Below are 25,708 nucleotides of genomic sequence, written 5' to 3'. Positions count from 1 at the left end.
GTTCCCGTTCCGGGGCGGGGCGGCGCCGCCCCCGCCGCTCTGGTGCCGCGGGCCGCAGGCAGCGCCCGGCGCGGGGCCATGGCCGGGGGCCGCGTCCTCCTCCTGCTGCTGCTGCTGCTGCTGCTCCTCATCCTCCCGCCGCCGCTGCACGGGCAGCCGGGCCGCCACGGTGAGCGACGGGACCCGCATCCCCCCCCGCTCTCCTCCCTCCCTCCCGGCCCCGACACCGGCACCAGTTCCCAGCCCTCCCTGCTCCGACTCTGGTACCGGTTCCCTTCCCTCCCTCCCTGCCCCGGTACCGGTACCCACACCCCTCCCTCCCTGCTCCAACACCAGTACCGGTTCCCTTCCCTTCCCTCCCTGCTCTGACACCAAGACTGGTTCCCATCCCTCTCTCCCGGCTCCGACACTGGTACTGGTTCCCTTCCCATCACTCCCTGCTCTGACGCCAGTACTGGTTTCCCTCCATCCCTCCTTGCTCTGACACTAAGACTGGTTCCCACCCCTCCCTCCCCCCTCCAACACCAGTACCGGTTCCCATCCCTCTCTCCCTGCTCCCACACCGGTACCAGTTCCCTTCCCTCCCTCCCTGCCCTGGTGCTGGTACCCACACCCCTCCCTCGCTGCTCCGACAGCAGGACCCCTGCCTGTTCCATCCGTGGGGGTCAGACCCCCTCCCCGGTTCGGCTGGCTGGGGCGACTCTTAGCCTTGTCCCCCCCTGTTCCCTCCTTTTCTCCCTGGCCCCCCTGTTGGGGTGCTGGCAGGTGGGGTCTCACCGCCTGTCCCCGTTGCCCGGGGCTCTGGGGAAGGGGCATCTCCCTGGCAGGGCGTGGGTGCTGCCGACATGGCCCTGGTCAGCACTGCGTGCGGCCGGAGGGGCCGAGGCGACAGCAGAGCCTTGGTCTTGCCCTGCAGTGCTGTCTCGGGTCCCCTTACACCTGCCTGCGTCCTGGAACGCCATCGCTTCGCTCTCTGGTGCTCTCGTGCCCGTTCTCCAGACGCTCTTCCAGGCCTTAACTAGGCAGGTGACAGGTCATGGACAAGAAACCCTGAAAAACGAAGCACAGAAAGTACATGGATCTTTTGGAGGAGTCCACAGAGATGATCTGAGGGCTGGAGCACCTCCCGTACGAGGACAGGCAGGGACGTGGTTTAGTGGTGGAGCTGGCAGTGTTGGGTTTATGACTGGACTCAATGATCTTAAAGGTCTTTTCTAGCCTGACTGATTCCGTGTGATGCTGTGCTATGCTTAAGGGCTGTTCATGCGTTGAAACAGGTCTGTTTGTGGGCTTTTATGATGCTGGTTCTGATGCTAGATGGACACGATAGGCTGAAATGTCTCCTGTGCTGTTTGCCTCCTCTGGAAGGAGTATATGCGCTGTGTTAAACTGTGTTTATCGTTTATGCATAGGTTTATAGTCAGGGCTTCTTAATTGAGGAATCTTCCCTGATTCTAATATTTGGGGCTGTGAAGCAGTGTGGTTGTGGCGGGTACCTTTCTCTGAGGGCTTCTGTGCTGCGAATCTTCTGCTTTTCGCTTGGTGTGGTGTCTTCAGTGGCTGCGAGCGACGGGCAAGGCGAAAGCCGAGCTTTGCCAGCTGGCTGTCGGGTTGTGGTGGAGGTGGCAGGGTGCTGGAGACTGTGAGGTGTAAGACAATGCAGCAGAGACTTCACGGCAGGAATTCGTGTGGGATTAATCGTCTCACAGCAGAGGGAAGTGTAGTTTTGCTCTGTTTCTCCTTGGAGGGAGGTTCCTAGATGGAGAGAATGTTGTGGCAGAGCCAGAGAAGAGGTGCAGTCGTCCTTTTAGTGGAACAAGAGTAGCTGTTGTCTTGCTGCGGACAGATTGGTGTGGCGTTAGAAAGGGCAGAGGGAATGGTAAGTGTCTAGAAACTCCCACAGCATAGGTCAGGATCTCAGGAAGACGGAGGTAAGAACATTCTAGGAAATATTGCTGTAGCGGAGCTCAGTGTCCTCACTGACTTCTAGTTCCTCAGTAGGATGCTAAGAGGAATCACATTAATCATTCCTCCATGGGAGACTTTCCACTCTTACTCAGGATTCAGTAAATTGAGGGAGGTGGACGCACGTAGGTGGTCGAGATGGGTGTCCTCTTTCAGTCTCCCTGCTGGCAAGCTGCAAACAAGCCTGGGTACCATCAGAAGGGTTTTAGTGTGTTGTGGTTGTACGAAATGACACTCTCCGGTATCATTTGTGATGCTGACAGCAGTGGGAATGCAGAAGGGGTGGTTGGAGCAGAACTGGAGCCCCGCAGCCCTCGCTGGCACTCCCAGTGCACGGCTGGGCCCTGTGGGGCTGCAGGAACTGGTTTGAGCCTCCACTCTGCAAATCCAACCCTTCTTCTCTTCCTCCTCCGTATGGGAGCAGTGGCTTTTTGCATGTTCCTTCTTGGTGTCTGCCTGCAGCCTGACCTGGTCACATCCTGATGAGCTTGGTTTTATGAAATGAGTTCATTTTGTGGTGTAATAGGCTATAAACTTCCCTGTTTCTTCTGTATTTTTTGCTTCCATGGAAGAGCAGACCTTTGACCTCACTTTAGTCAGCTCAGGAAGGAGCTGTAGTAAAGGAAGGGGGATAATTGGGGTGAACTGTTTGGTGTGGGTGGATGTAGCTGCGTCCTGTACTCCTGTCGCTGAGCCAGCAATCCGCAGGCGTGCCGAGGTCTACAGCGATGGGAGGTGCAGCTTGGCTTCTACGAGATATGGATCCTACCTGGGGGGAGCGAGTGCCCTAACAAAGCAGCTCTGCATCTGGAGAGCCAAAACTGCTGCAGCATGTCCTGATGGTTTCCAAGCTCTCGAACACTGTGGGTGCATGGGATTCCTACTGTGGATTTGGGGTGGGGAGGGGAAGCTGATTCACATCGTCCTAGTTGCCTCCGATGCTTAAGGTAATTAAAGGCAGTCTCTAATGAGAGAAGATAAATATAGTGTGTGCAATTGTGGTGTTCTTGTTGGAAAAACAATCTCCATAACGCCCAAGGATGACTGATGAGAAACGCGTTCTCCACGGTGATGGGTGGCACAGCTTGGGCAGCGGCCCTGGCAGCAGCAGGAGCACCCAAGGACAAGAAATCCTGGAGGTCAAGAAAATACATAGTGAACTCCTGTGCTTGACATCTGCACTTAAGATACTGCAGCAAAGTTTCCCAAAGGGGGTAGAGAAAAAGCTATAAAAACCAGTGAATCTTAGGAAAACTGAATGTAGATATCCTCAACCATGCAGAAAACTGCTGAGAATCTGGATTTGGGTTTCGCTGTCACTTCTGCCTTTCTGTAATTGCTATGAATTAAACCTACTTTCCTTTGTACTGTATACTAGTCATGGATCTCCATGTGGACTTTGAGCCATTGACCAGTACTCTCTGAATATGACCAGTTTCTTATCCACCGTGCTGTCCACCCATCAAATCCATCTCTCCAATTTAGAGAGAAGGATGTTCTGGGGGTCATGTCAAAGGCTTTACAGAAGTCTAGATAGATCACATCCATCGGTTTACCCGTGTCCACTGCTGCGGTTACCCCATCATAGAAAGCCACTAAGTTGGTCATACAGGATTTGCGCCTGGTGAAGCTGTGCTGTCTGCCTTTAATCACCTCCGTGTCCTCCATGTGCTTTAGCAGAGCTTCAAGGAGGAATCCTCATGGAGAGTAACCATCTTGATTGGAGGGCAGCATCCTCATGGCTGGAGGAGGAGGATTTAGGGGTGGGATTTTTCTCTTGTGTGTTCTGATTTCTGCTTTGTTGTGCTTGTCCCTTCAATTGGATTTTTAACAAGTCTGGTGCCTTTTTTGAGGGTTGCTGAATAGGAAGTGCTTTAAGCAGGACAAACGCCCTCATTGCACCCACAGTGAAAGGAAGAACAAGGCATTCTACCTGGAATCATCTCCCACACTGATGGTGAAGGTAGGGCAGGAGAGCAGAGAGTGAGGGGAGAACTGTCAGAGTTGAAGTCATAGTCCTTTAGTGCTGTTCCTCTAACGGGAAGCCTCATGGAGCTGTGCTCTTCCCAGAAATCCCTCCCAGTTCTGCTCACTCCATACGATGATTCACTTTGTCTCCTGCTTCCAAGCTGCTTTTTGTGAGGCAGGCTGCTTTCTGAGCAGTGCGGAGATGGACCGTGCTCTGCTGCTTCCATAGCATCTGCCCTAGGAGAGCCTCCAAGCTCGGTCCCAGTGTCCAGTGCCACATCCCTGCAGGCAGAGGCACTTCTGGGCGGCAGCAGGGAAGCAACAAGTGCAGAGCAGTGATGTGTGAGAGCTTGGGACTGGCTACGAGTGTGTGTTTGGAAATGCCAGACGGAGAGAAGTGATTTGCTGGAGTGTGCACTGCTGGTGGTTTGTCCCGGGGAAGGAAGTAGCCCTGCCCACCCCTGTTTTTGGGCTGGGGACGTGTTGGCACGTGGGCTTTCTGTTGCCTGTGGACATAAGGGCTGCTTTTGGGAAGTTTATCTTTGCTTTTTTATACCTTTGTTCCAACAGTTATTCATAAACTACCGCTGCAGTAGGTGCATGCTCTGTGATTTCTGGAGAAACAGTACAGCTCTGCCTGCGAGGTCCAGCCCCAAAGCCTGAGACCAACCCTATAGCTTGGGAACCAAGAGCAGGAAAGGAGAGACAGGGCTCAGCTCGATGGCTTCACTCAGTGTGAGTGTGCACATGTTCAAAGAGAAAAATTTGCTTACCCTCAGTTGGAAAATCTTGCTGTGTAAGAGTTTTTGGAGGATCTCGGAAACCAAACACCCCTTTGCCACCCCTACCTCTGGGGCGATTGTTTCTGGAGATGAACAGTGGCAAGGAGGACCATTCCGTTCCCTTCCCCCTGCTGGGAAGCTCGGGCTCCTCTGATGAGCTCACCAATTCCATTGCCATGAGGCAGTAAAACTGCTGCTCTTAATCCTGCCCGTGATCCCAGGTGACCAACCTCCCGCTTCTCTGGGGAGCGGCTCCCGGGGCAGGCACAGGCAGCGGCTGTTGATGGGAAAAGTGATTTACGGCTGCAATTTGTTATTGGTTACGCAGCCGATATAAAACAGTTGGTTCAAAAAACTGATGTCTTAGAAAGGGAACTTGGTCCATAGGCTTTTTTTGGTCCCGAGGATCTGCCTGATGTCACATATGCAAATCATTTATGAAGAGTTTGCAAAAGGCCACTTGTATACGTTTGTTTTGTCTCAGTTGTTTTTGTCAGGTCCTTAAGAGCTCTCTGAGAACAGGATGAGCAGCCCTGGCCTTGTATCAGGAGCTGGGCTGCAGCGCAGGGTGAATGTGTAGTGCTAAGCTGGGCTTGGGGCTGTTGTGCTGCTGGGAAGTGCAGAAGCCGCTGGAGGCCTTGGGAGCTGATACAGGGGGGCCGCGTGGTCGAGCTGAAGCTGTTCTGCAGCACAGGACAGCCAGATAGTTGCTGTCTCTCTGTGCTGACGTGCTTTGTGAGATGCTCCGATTCCAGTGATGAGCAGAGGTGGTGTATGGGATGGGCGCTAACCCAAGTGTGCTGTGCTCTGAGATTTGCTCTGGGTTCTCCTGTGTGCCCAGGCCTTTGGCTTTCTTGGTTTGGGTTACAGCTCCCAGTGCCTTGGCAGTGAGATGCTGTGTTTTGTAAAAGCAGAGATTGCCAGTATGTGATAAGGGATGGCGCCAGCCTCATGGGAGAAGGACCTGCCCCTGCAGTGCTGCTGACTGCATTGAGCAGCCCCGTTTGGCATCGCCAGCTCTGGAGACCTGAGCTGGAATCACAGTCTGCCTTTCCGACTGAAGGGGCTTTTCCTGAAACAGCAATTTCTTCCTTCTGCTCAATCCTTCTGATTGCCTTGCTGCTTTAACCAGTGTTCCTGTTCTGCTTTCTAGGTTTCCAGCAGGTTTCTCTGTTGTCTTCCTATGAAGTTGTGATCCCGCAGAGGCTGGGAAGAGATCGGCGAGATGCTTCCAATGTCTCCTCAGTGCAGGTACTGAGCTGTCTTATGAGTTTAGTATACGCTTCCTAAGGAGGTCCACCCCGAACAGGGTTAGACAACCCACACTTCAGAGTGTCTGGATTAGACCAACCATATTCAGTCACAAATCTTACACACCCTGTCAGAATTTGACGTTAACGCAAAAGCCTTGCAGGTTGTTGCAGTTGCTGACCAGTGCTCCTGCCGTGCTCTTTGTTGTAGTGGTTAGGCGACTCAGTGTGTGCCGTTAATATTGGGGTCTGCTGTGTGTAGCACTTGGCTAACACGAGGCTGTGGAGGTGCTGGTTTGCTGTGGGTGTTTGTTAATAAACCTGCATCGTCCTCTTCCAGCTGTAACTGAGAGTTTTTCTGTGGAAGTCTTAAACCAAGGAATAAGAAACCACAAAGCTATTTTGAAATAGCTTCCTTCGCATGACTTCTCCCTGGTTACACAGGCAGGGGTGCCAGGTTCTGGAGGCAGGGGCACACCCACACATGGTTATTCCTGGTCTGGTACGACAAGCAAGGTTTAAGAAGGGAAGCTGATGAGCTCAGTATCCAGCAGGTTCAATGGGTGACCATACAGTCATTCCATCTGCTGGATGTCAGGGAGACAGCGCGAATCCCAGTGGCTGCTGTTGGCTCCTTGCTACGAAGCCTCATGGGCTTGGTGAGGAGCTCAGGGACAGTCGCTCCCCTGCCCGGTGTTGTGGTACCTGTGGGAAGCGTGCTGGGAGAGGCAGCACCGAGCGACAGAGCTTCCCATCCCTCCTGGAGCTTATTCACATTTTGTTGGTATCTACTCCACCTCCAGCAGGGTCTTTGCTGTGTCTGGAAGCACTCAGAGTGCTCCCGAGCTATGGAAGGTGGCAGTAGGGGTTGGAATGCTGCAGTTGTAGCGCTAGCGGAGCTTGCAGGCTGTTTTCTGCCAAACCATCGTTGATTTCAAACAATGTTTTATTCATTAAAGGGAGTAAAATGCAGGTTTTTGTGTCTTCAGGACAAGGTGTCGTATACTGTTGAGATAGAGGGGAAAGAACGCACCATTCACCTAGAAAAGAACAAGTAAGTAATGAACGTTTCCAGATTAAATCCCATTTATAGTGTCAATATAACGAGCTGGGGGTAGCATGCAAGTTGTGGTTTGGGACGTCCTTTCTGAGAAGCGCAGTCACCTGCTGGCTCAGTGAAGCCTGCAGAGAATGAGGGCAAAAGGGGATTGAATTGCAGCCTTGGCCATCGTCCCGAATTGTGGTGACCTCAGCCACCCCAAGGATCGTCTGCTGGTAGAGGAAGCAGTTTGCTCGGAGGGACCTGGGGAATTGCTGGGATGGCTCTCTCTGTCCACAGCTAAAAATAAACAAACCCAACTCTATTTCAAGTAAATATTCTCGCTTTCTTCTGGGGTTTGTTTATTGCTTCAGGGTTTTTTTCCTGTCTCAGTAGCACGGGAATACTGATAAATGAGGAAGCTGACTGTATATCCAAGGCCCTCATAGCCATAAACACAGGCAATATAGATGTTTTGTGTCCCCAGTTCAGTTTTTAAAGGGCTACTTGCAGCACCAGCAAGTTTCCATTTATCCCTGTCCTTATAACAGACCAAAGAGACAGAGCTATTTAGATCTGCCAGCCCCTGGGGACCTCCAGCTGCCACTCGCCCAGCCCTGACCCACAGAAACCTGGGAATCCAGCTGTGCTGCTCAAGGGATTCACCAGTGTGGGTCAGTGGTCTTGATCGTGGGAGACTTCCTCCCAAAACTGGGGATAGAAACGCAGCAGGCTGAGCGTGGTGAATTTGGTTTATTCACATTCTGGATGAAAGCCAGCTTTTAGCACACTTTAATGGCTTTTGATGCTTGTTTAACTATCTGGGGGAGGTGGTAGATTTGATTTCATTAACGATTTTGCCATTCTGATGAACTGGGTTTTGCTGTGGAAATGCACAATTTTGTTGTTAATTTAGTTTTTTTTCCCTTTTGAATGTTTCCTTATTTCATTGCAATTATATATTGGGGACACTTTTGGTTAGGGTCATCACACTGTCCTCTCACAGTCATTTCATGACTTCCTCTTGTGTTCCCTCTTCGGACAGAGAACTGCTGCCCAAAGATTTCACAGTTTACACCTACACTAAGGAGGGGAAGTTGCAATTGGATCATCCAGATGTCCAGGTGGGATTTATTTCTTTTTATGCTCTCACTGAAGGTGATGTGAACACTGAGAATGAGGGAGCCATGGATGACAAAGTGACACTTGTGTTTTTCACTGGGCCGCTTTCCAATCCCTGCCGCACTCTTCCTGGGGAGGAGCCTTGGTTTTGGATAAGGTTCTGCCTGGAGCTTGAAACCAACCCATATTTTCTTATGTGGAGGAAATTGCTGTGTAGTTAAAAACTGTTCTTCTCTCCAAAGGAAGCACTCTTAGCTGTCAGAAATGTTGCTACCAGAGAGCGGTGCTGCTCTTCTCGTACTGTGCAGGGCTGGTGTCGCTGCTGGTGGACACAGGCCAGGCGTCCCACAAGGATCAGAACACCTGGAGCAGGACCCAGTGTTTGAATCTACAGCTTTGCTCTTACACACAGTGCTGTTCCAGATGGGTCAGAATGAGTGCTTAGCTGCTGGCCCGCTTCTCAGTTGTGCGAAGCTGTCAGTGAAGGATACTGAGAATTTCTGAGGTTTGACAGGCTATCCATTAGTCCAGAAACTGGGAATACTGAAAGGGATTGATGAGATCTCGTCTGGAGGACCTTTGAGAGGGATGTTGTCTCCATAGCACTGGAGATTTTCCACTTAAAAAGCAGATGCAGCCTGCTCTTTCTGTATGAGCTGCCTGGCAGATTGCCTTTGAAAATGCAATTGTTTCTTAGAACAAGAGTAAAAAGCAGCTCTTGTGATACAAAAAGCATGAGAGTATTTCTAATGGTTTCAGTTCTTACGTATCAGCATTGTTCCTTTGAAAGGGAAGCATTGATCATATATGATTCATAGGATTGTGGTTTTGAAGATAGAATTAACTGGGTATTCACATCCTAGCTGAAAGCGAGGGGCTAAGAGGAAAATGCTTTTAATGCACAAGGTTGTGAACATCAGCGTGGCCCGGGAGGACAGGCACGTGCCTTCAGTGCTTTCTGCACTGCTGAGACAACAGGCCCCTATAAAAACGTTAAAAAATGCTCCTACTGGGTTAAACAGAGCGTTTCCCCATGCTGCCACCTTGTCTGGTTCCCAAACGCGTGTGTGCAGAATGGAAGTGTTCTTCCCTGCAGGGCTGGTGAGGGATGCACTGCGCAGCTGAGAGGTTCCGCAGCCCAGAGGAGGTGTTGGCCTCCCCTTGTGGAAGGAGGCTGCGTACAAGCCAGACATCCAGGTCTGTTCTCTGGAAGAAGGAATCATCTTTTGGCCCAAATCGACAGGGAGGGGCTGGCCTCAAAATATTTGAGGCAGAATGGAGGAGCAGGATGGCTTTTGGTCAAGTTAACACTTCTGAGCCCCACTTGCCCAGTGCTGGTAATGTGTGAGCAACACTGGCTCAGGATCCAGCTGCGGGCAGGGTGGGCGAGTGGGATTCTATTCTGAAACGTGTAACAAACCACTGGCCCCATCAAGTTGTGCTTTCCAGGACAGGGAGGTGGGGATCCAGCTGGGGTGCTGTGCCCTGGCATCTTGATTAGCTTTGTGTATGTAAGTTCTAAGGCATGTAAGGAGGTTTTCAAATGTACTTTAGTGAATCATAGAATTCTTAAAGCCCATCCAGTTCACCCCCTTCCACAGGCAGGGACACCTCCCACTGGATCAGGGACTCCAAGCCCCATCCAACCTGGCCTTGAACCCCTCCAGGGATGGGGCAGCCACCACTGCTCTGGGCAACCCGGGCCAGGGCCTCCCCGCCCTCACAGCAAAACATTTCCTCCTAAAATTTCGTCTCAATCTCACCTCTTTCAGCTTAAAACCATTCTCTTCATCCTCTCCCTGCACTCCCTGATCAAGAGCCCCTCCCCAACTTTTCTGCAGCCCCTTCCAGTACTGGAAGCTGCTCTAAGGTCTCCCCAGAGCCTTCTCTTCTTCAGGCTGAACAATCCCAGGTCTTTCAATCTCTCCTCATACGGGAGGTGCTCCAGCCCTTGGATCATCTCCGTGGCCGCCTCTGGACTCTCTCTAACAGCTGTTCAAAGCTATCGACTGTAGATAGAGTGATGTGGTAAATTCAGCTTGCAGCACCTTCTGCTCTCAAGGTGTAACCACTGCTGGTCGGGGGCAGATGCAGCGATGACATGCCCAGAGATCACTCTGCCTGGGCAGGTACGCATGGATTGTGTGTGTAATACACCTTTCTTTTCCTTTTAGGATCACTGCCACTACCAGGGATATGTGGAGGGCACCCTGGACTCTGTGGTTGCTGTCAGCACTTGCTTGGGGCTCAGGTACCTCAGCCCCTCTCATATCCTGTTCTCATGCGCATCTCATGGTGCGCTGAGCCCAGAACAAAGCCCGGGCTCTGTAGCTGCTGCTCAGCCAGATGGGATCATCGACCGAAGCAGCCTTCCCGGGGTGTCCTTTATTCACACAGTTAACAGATATTTGTTAACAGACAGAGTTAAATAAGCTGATTAATGCCATTTGTTATCAGAGCACAGCCAGTTGTTCTCTGGCACAATTTGCACAAATAGTGACCACAAAGAACTGTACACGGTCCAGACACGGCAGACAAAACTGGCCCTGATGATTCAGATCCCATGGAAATGTTTTCTGCTTTGAGATAATTCTTTAGGTTTCGGGACACTGATTTTTTTGCAGTGTCAGACACTGGAGTGGCAAGGGTGTGTTTGAACTACAAAGCCTCTGCTGAGGGCTTGTGATTTCATTTCTGAGGCATCACGGGCTCTTACAGAAATGTTTGATTTGTGTGTTTGGGAAGGGCCTGTCCAGGGCAAAGCTGCTTCCAGCCTCGAAAGAAAGCACAAGGCTTTCCAAGGACTGAGATAGAGCCATGCCTTTAGTTATCAAAGAACAGCTGTTCCTTTGTGTTACTGTACAAATCTGGGTACCTTGATGCAAGAATTTCTCACATGCTACTGTATTTTAGGGGTTTGGTGACAATAGGGAATGTCACCTATGGGATCGAGCCCATGGATTCCTCTTCTGGCTCCAAACACATCTTGTATCGATTGGATAATGTGAAGAAAGAGCCCGCGACATGTGGGGTAACCACTGGAGACCACGAAAGGGAACATGCAGAGGAAGATCACCATCCCAGCATGACTCAGCTGCTGCGTGTAAGTGCTCCTCGCTGTTCCACCATACCCTGTGGTGGGGGTTGTGTATGTTCGGCTAAGGATGTGGAAGCAGCTTATCAGATTTCCCGGGGCTTAGCACATACAGAAAGGTTTCTGATTCTGAGGCTTTCTGCCCCGCTGGAGAACTCGGTCGCTTCAACAAAGCAGCTCTAATTTCCCTCTGCTGCTGCCTACAGCATCGAGAGGCGAGTGGAAGGTTCGATTATGCATGGACAGAGCTTTTGGGAGCATTTCAGGGCAGGAACACTGCCTCATTAACAAAGGATTGCAGCAGAAGCCAGCAGAATACTGTGTTGCGTATTCCATTCTCCTAACCATTGGGATAAGTTTGATGTGAAGGTCACTGTTGTCATCCTGGCTGTGAGAAGCAAGGCTGCAGGAAGAGCAGGAGGATGAAAAACATTGTGTTTCACTCCAAGGTTCCTGGTGTTTGGGTGTCAGCATCTTTCTGCCCCTTTCTAAAGGTGTGTGCTGTCTTTCCAAAGAATCTAATGTGAAAAGTAAGAAGTCCCTTGCTTTGGAAACATGGGAAATCTTTGTGCAGATTTAGAGATTTAGAGAACTTGTTACTGCATTGGATTGCACCTCTTGGGTTTGGCCTGGTTCCCTCCTGGCGCAGTGTGTGTTGGGTGGGTCTCAGATCAAGTTGTATCGAGTGAAGTACGGCAGTGTCAGCATTATTTTTGTTTACGCTTGAATTAATAGAACTAAAGTCGTCTAAAACTTGTTTCTGCAGAGAAAGAGAGCGGTCCTCCATCAAACGAGATACGTGGAGCTGTTCATAGTTGTGGATAAAGAAAAGGTAGGGACTGTGTGTGGCTTTTCCCAGGAGATGGCTGAAAAGCCCTCAGCCTTCGTTTCTCCCAAAGGGGTTGTTGAAAGACACTGGTGTGTTAGCCGAGGTTATGCAAATATGGGAACCTAAACCCAAATAAGCATATTCTCTGCAGGAAAAGAGAAAACTCTAAGGCATGGAGGGTTTCTATCAACAAGGAGTATAATAATGTAAGGAAAACCCATGGCAAAACCTGCCTTTGCCATTTCTTCTTTAATACTGAGCTGTCGAGCAATAGCAGTGGAGGTTCTGCTGTGTTGATCAACATCTTCTTGATAGGAGATTTGAAGCCAGGCAGTGTTATTGGTCTTAAAATTCTTTGTTCCTTTTTTCTACCGCTTGCTTCTATCTCTTCTCTTGGTGACTGAGTTTCTTTGTCTTGCAGTTTGAAGATTTCGGGAAGAGTGAAACAGAAGTAAGAGAGCACATGGTGCAGCTGGCAAACTTCCTTGACAGTGTGAGTTACAGCTCTGCGAGTGCCGGAGAAGCGATGCTGTGTGCAGCTCCCTTTGCTTTTGTAAACTTCCACCTCACAGTCTGTTCTGTTACTGCTTTGGTGAGAATGGAATGAAGCCAGGTGCTAAACCTGCTCCCTCAACTGTGGTGCTGAGTCTGACAGGACTCAGAGTCACCCCTGAGTGTGCCAAAGGAGTGCTGGAAGAGCAGGGGCTGCAAAGCCGTGGCAGTGGTTATTGGCACTGAATGCATCGCTGTGAAAGCTTTTCCACCTCTAATTTCATCTTCAGTCATCCAGCTTGGGAATTAATGTAGGGAACTCTTCCAACCTGCACTACATGCAGCGAGGGACAGAAGAAATTGCTGCAATTATTGCAATTCTTATGTATATTTAAAGGTTTGTTCTTATCTGGAGGTCTTCAGTAATATTTCTCCTTTTTTCTTTCCCAGATGTATGTCATGTTGAACATCCGCATCGTGCTGGTTGGCCTGGAGATTTGGAAGTATGAAAACATCATCAGCACGGACGGAGGCGCTGGGGATGTTCTGGCAAACTTTGTCCAGTGGCGAGAGAAGAACCTTGTGTTGCGGCGGAGGCACGACAGTGCCCAGTTTGTGCTGTGAGTTGCATTTCCCTTCCTCTTACTCCTAAGAAGCTTAATTCTATTCCTGTCTGCTCAACCATGCCGTGGGATCAAAAGTGGCCGCTGTGTTTCAGTAGAGAATCCTGTGCAAACTGCTGTGATTTAAGTACATTCCAAGTCAGCTTAAGCATTTTTAAGAAGGTTTTTGTGGTCCTTGAGTCCCTTCTGACAGGTTTATTTGACTTTTTTCTTATCCCACGTGTCCTGCAGTGATCTGTGTTCTGTTGTATAAAGCTGCCACTCAGATAATCCTTTGTCAGGCTTTACACTGGTTGCACTCATGACCTAGGGCTTTTTGCACTTGAAAATGAGCACAGACCTGGTGGAGAGTGTTGCCTTTTGGTGGTGAGCATGTTGTTTCTGCAGCTGGTGTCCAGAAGCTGGCTACGTGCTGTGAGATTTTGACATGGGACATTAATTTGTCTGTCCCTACTGCCTTAAATCAGCACAGAGCTTCCTAAGCTGTCGCCTCTGCCCTGTTCCAGGACGCTGGCCCCTGTGCACTTCCCGCTCCCACGGATAGCGCAGCCCTTAGGAAGTCACTGCCCAAAGACCGAGAAAGGGCAGAGGCGAGAGCACCGCTTCCCCCAGGGCAGCAGCCCAGCCCGTTCCCCTTCCCACAGGAGCTAGAAGCATCATCTCCTCCAAGGCGGAGCAGCACCGTTTAGCTGGGGAGGGTGAAAGGCCTAAAAAAAATACTTGTTTTTAAAATTCCTTTCTGTGTAGTAAGATGTGGTGCCTTGTGCTGTGGCTCTTAAGTTTTAATAACTGTGTGGAAGCAAAATAAAACAGTAGTGACAAGGAAGTCAAGGAAAGAACTCTGTGGAGCTTGGCGAGAGTAGAAAGGCAGCTCGCAGCCAATTAAAACAAATGATTATTAGGGTGGGACATTTCACTCTTCATATTTAGGAGGAACTTTTGGAAGAAGAGAACTTTCTCTGTGAACTCTTGTCTTAATTTAGAAGAATAAAAGACCCATGAACAGAAAGATGAAGTTGAACTGGTACATTCACACCCACGGTCAGGAGAAGCCCTCCCTGGCAGTGCGTCTTTGTTGGTGCTGGAGCTGGAAATGCTGTGTTTTGTGCCCCAGGAGCAGAAGCAGTGAGCTGTGTGGAGGGGCTGCGCTGCTGGCAGGGTCACGTGTCTGTGCAGTCAGGCTGATCACCTGCCCTTTTCTCCCCATGCAGGAAGAAGGGGTTTGGTGGCACCGCTGGAATGGCTTACGTGGGAACAGTGTGTTCCAAGAGCCACGCAGGAGGCATTAATGTGGTGAGAAACCATTAGTGATACTGTGACTGTGACCAAGAGAAGGGCTCTGTGCTCCTGAAGTGCATGATCTTTAGTAATGAAGCTGAAGTGGCTTAGTGAGGGCTTCCATGTGGTCCCCAACCATTTCTTGCACTCCTGCAATGTCTGGATCCCAGCTTTTCTGTAAGCTTGTGTCCTCTGCTCTGCCTCCCCTCTCCTCAGCCTGCAGCACTCCCAAAAAAGGGATGGGATTTCTCTGCTCCTGTTCTAAGCACCCCTGTCCTAGAAGTGTGTGGGAGCTGTGGGTATTGTTACTAAGCAGATGCTGTGCACTTGGTTGGAAAGCCGGCACACTCGGCCTGAGAATCCCATTAATGCAGGGACAGAATGGCAGAAGCATCTCTATGGCACGTAAGTGAGTGCTGATGTCCTCAATGCGAGCTGTCTGCTGGTTTTCTTCTGCTTCATTCTTGTGCAGTTTGGACGGATCAGCATACAGATGTTCGCATCCATTATGGCTCACGAGCTGGGACATAACCTGGGGATGAACCATGACGATGAGCGTGTCTGTTACTGCGGAGCAAGCAGTTGCATTATGAACTCCGGAGCATCGTAAGTAGCTGGCAAAAGGAAAGGCGTTTTCTGAGAGTCAGAACTCCCCAACGGTGCACTAAGTTGTTACAGTTTGCTTTCATCTTCAGAGTGCTTTAGCAAAGATTGTGTTGTGCCTGCAGCTCACCCAGAAGCAAATGTTACCCTTTTTCTGCAAACTGAGGGAATTCTTGTGGGTTGGCTCAGTGTATCCATACACTCATGTTCTCTTTTGCAGGGGATCAAGGAACTTCAGCAGCTGCAGCGCAGAGGACTTTGAGAAGCTGACTCTGAACAAAGGCGGGAGCTGCCTGCTCAACATTCCCAGGCCTGATGAAACCTACAGCGTCCCGTACTGTGGGAACAAGTTGGTGGATGCTGGGGAGGAGTGTGACTGTGGTTCTCCAAAGGTGAGGAGCTGTGTATTTTACAGGCACTGCCAGGGCAGCGATGCGTGCCCGTCGCTGGACAGGGTGCCCTGTGGGGGCGATTTGCAGATGTTCACAGTGTTTCTGTTCTCAGGAATGTGAAAGCGATCCTTGCTGTGAGCCCGGTACCTGCAGACTCCGATCCGGCGCTGCATGTGCTCATAGTGACTGCTGTAAAAACTGCCAGGTGAGAAACTCAGAGGCAGTATTTGGACATGTTCTTCAGTGGTTGAGAAAGGAGAGGGAACAGTTGCGTGTGTGCACAGCACACAGTGAGAGCTTCAGATCCAACCCCGGTTTTGGGGCCTGTTCTGGGTTGGGTGCAGGGTTCAGCTTGGCTGTGAGGTTTCTGTTTTGTGATGCGGTTTCCCACTTCTCTCCCCGTTTAGTTCCTTCCTGGAGGAACTGAGTGCCGGGCGAGTAACAACGAGTGTGACCTCCCGGAGTACTGCAACGGCACCTCCCAGTTCTGCCAGCCAGACCTCACTGTGCAGAACGGCCACCCGTGCCACAACAACGAGGCTTACTGCTACAACGGCGTGTGCCAGCACTACGACGCACAGTGCCAGGCCATCTTCGGCTCCAGTAAGGAAGAGCACAGCGCTACCATTTTTCCAGGAGATGTAGCTAAAAGAATGCACTTAAGTTTATTGAAATTTAAAAATGTATTTACCTGTTTTCCTGCAGCAAGGGCCAGCTGGATTTGGTAAAGGATTTGAAACAGTGGTGTTTATGGCTGGGCCTTCACACATTTAACGCCGTGCTAGTGGCACAAGCAGCGTTTTTCTCTCACTGCTCATTCCTGTTACGGTGGGTGTGCAGGACTGTGAAGGAGCCATGAAGAAACACCAGATGGTATAATTGACTCTGTGTTAAGTGACTACTCTTCTCTCTCCCTCTTTTTAAAATTGGATCCTTGTAGTGCTGGTGTTTTCACCTCTTTATTGTTTTGATCCAGTTCTTAAGCTCTCCGTGCAGGGAAGATCCTAGATACAGGAGGGTGATTGCTCTGGGTGGTGCGTGGTGTTCCTGTCCCTGTCTAATGCGGTTCTTCTCTCTGGGGATGGGTTGTTGTTTGCAGAGGCCAAAGCTGCCCCCAACGTTTGCTTTACTGAAGTGAATTCCAAGGGTGACAGATTTGGCAACTGTGGTTTCCATGGCCATGACTATAAGAAGTGTTCCAGCTGGTGAGTTGAGCCCAGCGCATTGAGAAGCTCCTACATTTATCATTTAGAATCCTGATTTGGGTGCTGCAGTGTTGGTTTGGGGTGATTTAGTGGGTGCGCTGCGGAGAGCCATGCTATCCCATAATCTAACCTTATCGACGCATGTGCATCATTCTGAAACCACAGTCAGGGGGCTGAGAAAAGCTGTATTCTACTGTAATTTCTGTGCTGTTATTAGTACTTCAACCCCCACACTTAGGCAACTGTGAATTTTGCTGACCTTTGCGTTAGATCATGTGGCCTTAGACCTCGCACATAACGGTTAAAATGAGTTTGGATGCTCAGGCAATTCTCCTGTAGCTGGGTTTGAAGCTGTCGAGCTTGTGCCATAGTTTGCGAGCCATGTTCTGTGGCCCCGGGGGATCCATGCATCACATGTTCTGTCATGGGGCTATGGCAGGGAGAGAGTGTTCCACATCTCCTGGCACCGACTCCTTATCTGAAGGGGTTCACGTACAGAAAAACAAGTAGCAAATCGTCGTGTTTTCTGTAATGTAAGGACCCCAACAGCTCACAGGAAAGAGAGATAAATACATGCTCTTGCAGAGCTGAAGTGAGGCCCAGCTCAGTTTTGTTTGGTGAGTTGCCTCAATGTTATTTTCCAGTAGAAAGAAGAGATGATCTCAAACGCATGACAGTCATTTTGTCAGCATAAATTCAAGTGTCACCACAGAGTCCCTGTGTTGGTGTTGTAGGAACGCCATGTGTGGGAAGCTGCAGTGTGAAAACGTGAAAACTATGCCTGTGTTTGGAATCAAGCCTGCGATTATCCAGACTCCCATTAAAGGCAACACATGTTGGGGTGTGGATTTCCAGCTGGGCTCTGACGTCCCGGACCCAGGGATGGTGAATGAAGGCACCAAATGCGATAATGGAAAGGTAATGAACAATTAAAAGGTGCTTTCTTTAATAATTCGGGGGTTCATGTGAAGAAAGCTTTCAGCTTTCATAGTTTCATGAATATTTATGGCTTGTAATTAATGCAGAACCAAGTGAGCCCATTGGTTCCCTCCATGGCCCAGTACCACAGTGCCCGTGCAGAAAACCTGCAACGAGCCATTCATCTACAGATGAAGCCAAAGAACTTGAGTTTGAGAGCTAGAATCTTTGCTCTGTCAATAAGCAGGACAAGCTAGACACACACGAGTGCCCTTAAGACAACTTTCATTTAAAATCCAGCTAAATTAAAAAGCCTGGAAGCTTAATCCCAGTGAGGAATGTGCATTCCACACATCCTTACTGCACAAATTAATTGCTGTTCCTTTACATTCGGGCTGGAGACAGAAGACTGGCAGTGACAGCTCAGACCCCACACTGAGAGGCCTTTTGTAGCACAGATGGGTTTCTGTGGAGTTGGTTTGATCGAGTGTGAGGCTCGCTTTGTGGTCCATCAGCACGGAGGGGTGCGGAGCTGTGCACGGTGGGGCAGCTGGGAAGGCAGGAGGATGAGGCAGGAGCTGGTCGGTAAATGCCATCTGCCTTCACTGGTACATCTCTCAACTCCCCAGATCTGCAGGCACTACCAGTGCGTGAGCGTCTCTGTGCTGCACTACGACTGCGATGTGGAGAAGCAGTGTCACGGGCATGGGGTGAGTGGAGCAGGAGCTTCCTCTCCTGCTGACAGCCTTTTTACAGGATGAGGAGGAACAGTTTTCAGCTGAAAGAGGGGACATTGAGATGAGATCTTAGGAAAAAATGTTTTGCTGTGAGGGTGGGGAGGCCCTGGCCCAGGTTGCCCAGAGCAGTGGTGGCTGCCCCATCCCTGGAGGGGTTCAAGGCCAGGTTGGATGGGGCTTGGAGCCTATGATCCAGTGGGAGGTGTTGGAACTGGATGGGCTTCAAGGTCCCTTCTAAGCCAAACAAACCATTCTGTGATTCTGTGATAATCATGATGCTGGATGCAGTGATTAATAACTCTGTTGGAATCTTGAGGACAGGTTTTGCTACAAAAAGCTGCTTTTTGGTACTGTTAATGGTAAAAGTGCCTTTAATAGTCAGCAAAATGGGGCTAAAGTCATGTAAGTTGAGCAAGTTTTAAAGTGGTGGATAGTAACTTAATTTTTCAGTTCTGTTTAGCTGCAAAACTCTCTATAAAACGTCTCTGGGTAAGAGTGACCATAACAGCATAAAAAAACCTTGTGACCGAAGTTCTTAAGATGATACTGTTTTGCCAGGCAAGAAGAATTCCCAATTCCAGTATTTCTGGTGTAATTTGAAACTCTGCAGCTCACAAAAAAAGAGCAAGCCATGATCTCTAAGATGATGGGATGGGCTGGTCCTTGGAAGCTCACCCTCAGCAGAGCTGTGCTGGCTCAGTCATGTGAGGGCTCGAGACGCCTCACCAAGGGCTGTTCAGAATTGACGTGGGACTTGCTGGTTGATGTTCTCCACGCTGAGTGATATGGGAGGGACAGGATAGGCGGTCAGGGACCCTGCATGCAGCTTTCAAATATACAGAGACTTAGGTTACTATTTAGATGGGCCTCATTGTGGTTTTTGTGTTGTTGGAATCCAGGTGTGCAACAACAACCGGAACTGTCACTGTGACCCGGGCTGGGCCCCTCCGTACTGCAATACCAAGGGCTACGGCGGCAGCGTGGACAGCGGGCCCCCTTATGCCGGCAAGTAGCCGTCGGGCACCTCCTGAGCCGCGGGCTGGCCGTGCTGAGGGCGTGCGGGGCTGCAGGCGATGCCTCGTGGCTCAGAAGCAGCCAGCTGCTGGTGCTTGGCTCTCGCCAGGTGCCATCTGCAGACAATTTGAGCGAAGGATTTGGGTTCCAGGGGTTGCGCCTCTCTCTTGGGGTGCTGGGGGAGATGTCGTGAAACCAGGGTGGTTTAATTGCCTTCAGGTGTATTCTGCCACTTGGGACCAAGATCCTCTTGGACTTCTCTCTATCCAAGCTGGAAATTGAAACCTGTTACATTCTTAGATCCAAGCAAAACATGACATTTGGCTGAGGGTGTGGGTTCAGATCCATGGATGTGAACCTGCGTCTCCATAAGGACGTGCTGCTCCTGGCAGTGGTGGCAGGAGTTGCCCTGTTCTGGTACCTGAAGGTAGCCACACAGGCTAACTCTGGACAAGGTGGGTAGGGCAAGGCGTGGTGACAAGTCCCTATTTCATGAATGTCTGTTATTGGAGTGCAGGCAGCATGCTTCATTTGGTGGTAAATACAAATGTGGTCCCTGCCCCAAACAGTTTATGGTGTAGGATAGTGTATGATGAAGGAACAGGGAGACACAGAGGCTTTGACACTGTGTTGCTTGCAGATTTTGGGGAAAGAAAAGGTGGGTTGGTGAGGAAATTTTCTAGATGTCTTCATGTAGTTTTTTCCCCAGACTGGAGAATCACAGCAGAGCTTGGACAAGTGCCTCAAAGCATCAGGAAAAAGGAGGGAAAGGCTTTATTTGTACAGCCTGTAGTGGAGAAATTTGCTGCATGTAAAAATGTAGAGGCTTATAAGAACCCGAGTTCTTTGCCTACAGCAAACAACAGTAGCAGGAGAGGAAGATTTAGGATCAGACCAAGGGGCAGAAGCTCTGTTTTCCTCTCTTTGAGTTGAGCTCATAAGATCAGTAACACAGTGGAAAAGAAATTAGGTATTGATCCAGTAATTTATTGTGCGGCTGTAGCCCGGGGCATCGTGGCACGTACAGTTTTGTCTGTGACCAGGAAGGATAATGAGAAAAGAACGTCTTTGGGCATCTACATTGCAGCCTTCCTGGATTCTTTTCTTTTTCCTTCTATGAAATAGAGCCAATCCTGCCAAATATTCACTGCTATGATGTGTCTGGTACTGGTAACACCATCTAATGCTTCTTTTCTTCTCCTTCCTCACCAAAGACACCTCGCTGAGAGACGGGCTGCTGGTGTTTTTCTTCCTGGTCCTCCCGCTCCTCGTAGCTGCTGCTCTGGCCTTTGCCAAAAGAGACAGGCTGAGGCGAAGCTGCAGGAGGTTCATGTCGCGCTACCACTCGTAAGTACATTCTCCCTTTTGCCTTCTCCTCTGCCCTTTTGAAGCAGTTTACAGGCTTTTCTTCATCCAAGCCCATGCCAAAATGCAGAGGCATTTTCAAGTCCCATGATGTCATGCAAAGGCCTCTGTGCTGGGATTCTTGGCGTTGCACAGTCCTTGCCACAGTGATATCCTCACACAGCCCATGTCCATTGGATTTCAGGTCGCCACCTCCTAGGACAGAAGCCGAACCGCAGGACTACCCCCGCAGAGGCCTTTCACACGGTGCGCCGTATCCTCCCAGAGCTGTTCCCATGGTAGGAAGGATCACTTCCCATTACTTTATTCACTATCTCTTATTCTAAAATAACAGATGAAGGCAGTTTGTAGAATTTTTGTGCTAATGCAGACCTCAAAGTTACTTTATTTTTTCATTTCTTTAAGTTGGGTTTTCTAAGGGGAAAGAGGCAAAGAGAAGAATTATTTCCTAAGGGGTGTGTGAGGAACTCCTCAGTTTCCCACCATTTAAGCTTTTTTATGGGCTGTGCTTGGCTTGGCAAGTGGTTCACCTGCTTTGCTGCCCCCTTTCCCTTACACCAGGACCTCCCACCCCTCCTGAGGAGGAAGTAATCCCTGCCAGCTCCCTCACCTGCTCCTCTGACAACAACTTCTCTCTCTGAACACTGGAAATATCCAAAGCACAGTTGCAGAACAAACCAAACGCTTGTCCTGGATGGCCTTTCTGCTTTTTTTTCCCCACAATATAGTACTTTTCAGAGTGCTTTTGCTTCTTCCTACTGTGTTTCTTAGAAGTAAAAAGCAACTCTCACCTTTCATTGTTTGTTTGCAAGTGATCTTAAATGTTGCTTACCTTATGAAGCAAATCTTTTCATTCCTTCTATGCAGATTTGTGAGCATTCTTGTTATGTTTTCTTCATAGGACATGGTACCAAATACCTTTCCAGTTCCATCTTACCCAGTTAACCAGCACCCTCAGCAGGGCTACCACCAGTCTTATTACACGCCCCCGCCGTACCAGGTGCCGCAGCCCCAGAAGCTGCCCACAAGGTTGGTTGAGTTCTTGCACATAACGACTTGCAGTTGCGGTGTATAGGAACCGTCAGTGCCCTCGTCTCTGTAAGCATTAGGGTGTTTCATCACCTGTTACAGCCAAGCAGGCCTGAGCTTTTGGTGAAAGAAGTTTCTGTGTTTTGATTACTGGGTCTGGGACCAGATTAGCCCTGAGTGCAGGTGAATAAAATACTTCTCAAAATGTGCAGTTGAAAAGAAAATTAGTCAAAAACCTGTCCTTCCACCGATTTGTGAATGTATGTGCCAAGAACAGGATCGTTTCTTAGCAACTCATAACAGAAAGTTTCCCTTCATTTTTCATTTCACTTTTTAGTTGTATTTCTAGTCTGTAATGCCTGTGCCATAAGACACGCGGGTCCAGAAAGCCCAAGGTAGTGAGTGGGAGTGCTTTAAAATAGCTTGTGGTGGCGGGGAACTTGTGGAGGCTGTTACTTTGGGAAAAATGCTGTGTAACACATGGATTCCCTGGGGATTTCAGTCATTGGGAAGCAGAGCCATGGTGAGTTCACAATGAGCTGAGGGAGTGAGGTGCAGCATAGCTGGCGCAGTCTCCGCAGTGGCCGGGGTGCTGTGCTGGGTGAGAGGAGCAGGATGGGCGCGTTGGGTGCTGTCCCTGGGGCTGACGACAGCTCCTCTGTCCTCTCACAGGCCGCCGCCGCCGCAGCAGAAGGGTGCACATCAGGGACCTCCTCCAGCCCAGCAGAAGTGTTTACCTCAGGGACAGTATTTCCCTTCTCGACCGGCACCTCTGCCTCCCAAATAGCTTTGGGCTGTGCTGGGGCCTCCACGTGAGCTGATCTGTTCGCCGAGACACAGCGGGAACTGCAGTTTTCCTTCTGGCATTGAGTGGCCCGTGGCAATCCCAGGAAGCACCTGGGATAAGGCCAATGAGATATGGAAGTGAGGAATGTAGAACTTTAAACTAAATACCTCTACCAAAGCTACGGAACTGAAACATCCGACCCGGCCTCAGGTCTGTCCGAGCACTGTGGCTTTGGGAATGGCAGCCGAGCTGCCAGCTGGAAGCGGAGCAGCCCACGGTTAAATCATCCTTCAAGTACAGCCCTTGGGAGTGGCTTTTGGTTTCCCTATTTCTGTGCTGAGCCCTGATAATGAAATTGTCTGATTTGTGTTCGTCTTTCAAGAATTGGAGTCACCCATCCTGTCTTCCAAACAAGGGAATCTGGCCAAGCAATTTAAAGTTACTCCGCATGGACTGGAAAACATTATCCACTTCCACACTGATGGCACAAGTGAAATAAGGTATCACTGTGCTTTTTTAGAGGAAGATCAATATATTGTAAACATGTTTATGCATGTATATATGTTTATTGATGTGTAATAATGCACTTAAATTCCTCCTCCCATGCTGACTGACACTAAGCTGTGCTGTGTGAGCACTACGTTTAATGGTTTTAAATCAGTAATTGTGAATTGCTAAATGAGAACCCTGTACTAATTTTCACTAATACCATGATTGGGCAGCAAAGACCAAGGTACGAAGAGATGTGGCCATGTTTTGGTTTTAAAAACGGGTTGCTCTTAGATTTTAACTTGGGTCTGCAGCCTGAGCAGCAGTCCCTGCAGAACACTGGGAAGCTCTGCCTGGAGCACCTCAGCTTCTCCACGCACTTTAGATAGGACAAGCGCAGCCCTCTTGCCTGACCTTCAGACCTTTTTAGTGTCAGTCAGGATGCTCAAACAGGCAAACTCATGTTGGATTGGACTGCTGGCTGCTTCTACACCACTGGCTAAATGAGATTTTCAAGCTCTGGAAAGGGGGTGTTCAGCTGGCCAAGGAGAGGAGATCTTTTAATCCCGATAACGTTGTGCTGAGGGTAGAATCGGGATGCTAGGGGTCACAATACTAGGTTGGTGCAAAAATAATTGCTGATTTTACCTATTAATTCTAAAGTCTTGGCTTAGAATTAGATTTATTAATCAAAATAGGAATCCTTAGAACCTACACATTTTTGCCAACAAAGTCTGTTCCCTTAGCATAGAATTCTGGAGTCCTGGGGCCAATGAGTTATTCAAAGGCGTTTTGAGTGGATGCTTGGTTGTGGAAAACTTTGTCTTGCAGGAAGCTGTTGAGATGCTTGAAAATGTGGTAATCATTCGGAGAGAGAGGTGTGGGGAGGAAGCGGGGTGAGGGAGAGTTTTATAGCACAATTCATGCAGCTCCTGCAGAGTGATTTGCGAGACCTGCAGGCAGGTGCTGTCAGGGAGAAGAACCAGTCTTTTGGGACTGGCCAATGTTGGACATGAACGTTGCTGTTCTTGGTGCATTTGGTTGATCTCCTGTCAATCCTTCCCTGCGCAGACACTGTCGGTTGTTGTATAGAATCTGTTTTTCTGTCATGTCACGATGCAATCAAGAAACGGATTGGGTTTGTCACACGAATGAAGCACAGAGCACACTTTGTAATGGTGATTGCTTTGATTTTCACTCAGCTCATGGCACCCACTTGTTCAGCCTGTTTCGTTTTCCAGTTTGGTGCAAATATCGAGCAACTGTTGAACTGGCAATCCTTCTGCAGCCTCTCGAGCTGTTTTGTGTGGGTCCCCTTCAATCCTGACCCTCGGGCTGGTGTTGTCTGTCGCAGCAGGACATATGTGACCCTCCTCAGCTCCAAGGCTCTCATTTCTGTTAGGAATTGTTTACAACCACTGTCAAGCCATATGTTCATTGGTCCCCTGGCCAAGGGCATGGTTGGTATTGTTGGGGTACTGTTGGCAGCTTGAGCTGCTTTGCGTCCCCTTTAGAACTCCAACAACAAAACTGTGAACTTAAATGAGATGAGTGAATTTTGTGCTTTAAAATGGTGAAACTGGGGTTCCCTGGGGTTTTCAGGAAATGGAAAGCAGAGCCTTACCATGGTGAGTTTGAAACAAAGCTGAGGTAGCTTTTGTTAACCCAAAATACACATCATAGTTCAGGATGACAATAATAACAATTATTTTTGCACCACATTAACAGAAACTTGTTGCACAAACTTACTAGAAGTGAAATAAGATCTGAAAAGAGTGCTTGGCTTTTTCACTCCGCTCTTGCCAGCGACTACAGGCACACTCTGTAAAATCCCTCATAATATTGCCAAAAACCAAATTTTTCTCTGTAAATACATCTCTAAATATCTCTATCTATAGTGTTTTCATCTGCAGTAATAGAATACTTGAACTCCTGTGGTTTCCCTCAAATGTAGAGCTCTAACACTACTGCAATATGACAGCGTTGCCTAGAACCTCGCCAGCCGTTGTTTGCGGGATCTCCTGTCAGCTCCACGATCATCACTTCCCAGTTGCCGTGTTCTCCTCGGTTTGGGCTGTCGGGGAGGACTGGGGGTGGATTCCGGAGCCAGCCTCTCCCATTTGCGGGGTGGGGATGAGGAGGGGAGCCAGGCAGTGAGCTCATCGAGGGACAGTGTACTCGATTGTGCTTGAAGCTGTATGTGTGAACTAAAACTATGCTGAAAACGGTGCCTTTTAATAGATACAAGTTTTTATACTTCCAGCGCGTTCATTCGCAATAGCGGTGGGGTGGTGTGGGGCAGCGGGGACGTGAATTTCAGGAGCGATCCTATGGAAAAGAGACAGCTGGATTGTGTGTGCAGGACTGGAGGTGACTACTGACTTTATTTTTAAATGTACGCTAATGCCTGTCCCGCAGCGGGGCTGGAGAAGGCGGAGGCTGTGTCCGTCTCCGTGTCTGGTGCGTTTCGGCCTCGACGCGCGTCACTCAGTCCCGCGGGGCTGCCCAAGGGCTGTGACCGACCCCTCTGTACAAGATACCCGAGCAATAAAGATGCTGGTTTTGTACAAAACACACTCCTCCACCTCTGCTTTTAGGGTGGGCAGGGATGGGTTTGAAACCAGTACCAGCTGGGCAGGGAAGGGTTTGGTACTGGTGCATGAGGCTGTTACCAGTCCAGGCAGCGCAGGGACAGCTTTGGTACTGGTTTGCAAAGCCATTACCGGT

At 49.6% G+C, this 25,708-nt stretch overlaps 1 protein-coding gene across 1 annotated transcript; it reads left to right on the top strand.

Annotated features, from left to right (window-relative positions):
• The first annotated feature begins 48 nt into the window (after positions 1-48).
• On the top strand, positions 49-25,548 carry ADAM9 (ADAM metallopeptidase domain 9). Its single transcript, XM_069877374.1, has 22 exons — positions 49-169; positions 5,869-5,966; positions 6,955-7,019; positions 8,050-8,128; positions 10,301-10,377; positions 11,040-11,229; positions 11,987-12,052; positions 12,471-12,542; positions 12,992-13,161; positions 14,376-14,457; positions 14,915-15,048; positions 15,266-15,437; positions 15,550-15,642; positions 15,845-16,040; positions 16,537-16,642; positions 17,377-17,560; positions 18,190-18,270; positions 19,197-19,302; positions 20,526-20,658; positions 20,861-20,954; positions 21,578-21,705; positions 22,378-25,548. The coding sequence occupies exons 1-22, from the start codon at positions 79-81 to the stop codon at positions 22,490-22,492; spliced, it is 2,532 nt and encodes an 843-aa protein (XP_069733475.1). The 5' UTR covers positions 49-78; the 3' UTR covers positions 22,493-25,548.
• The last annotated feature ends 160 nt before the right edge of the window (positions 25,549-25,708 follow it).

Source organism: Phaenicophaeus curvirostris, chromosome 27 (assembly GCF_032191515.1).
Source record: "Phaenicophaeus curvirostris isolate KB17595 chromosome 27, BPBGC_Pcur_1.0, whole genome shotgun sequence".
In the NCBI taxonomy this organism is placed as follows: domain Eukaryota; kingdom Metazoa; phylum Chordata; class Aves; order Cuculiformes; family Cuculidae; genus Phaenicophaeus; species Phaenicophaeus curvirostris.
This window is presented reverse-complemented; position numbering and strand designations above follow the sequence as displayed.

Coding starts and splice junctions, on each gene's coding strand:
- ADAM9 (XM_069877374.1), top strand. CDS start 79: ATGGCCGGGGGCCGCGTCCTCCTCCTGCTGCTGCTGCTGCTGCTGCTC. Junction 8,129..10,300: donor TGGATCATCCAGATGTCCAG/GTGGGATTTATT, acceptor TTTTCCTTTTAG/GATCACTGCCACTACCAGGG. Junction 15,438..15,549: donor GTGACTGTGGTTCTCCAAAG/GTGAGGAGCTGT, acceptor TTCTGTTCTCAG/GAATGTGAAAGCGATCCTTG.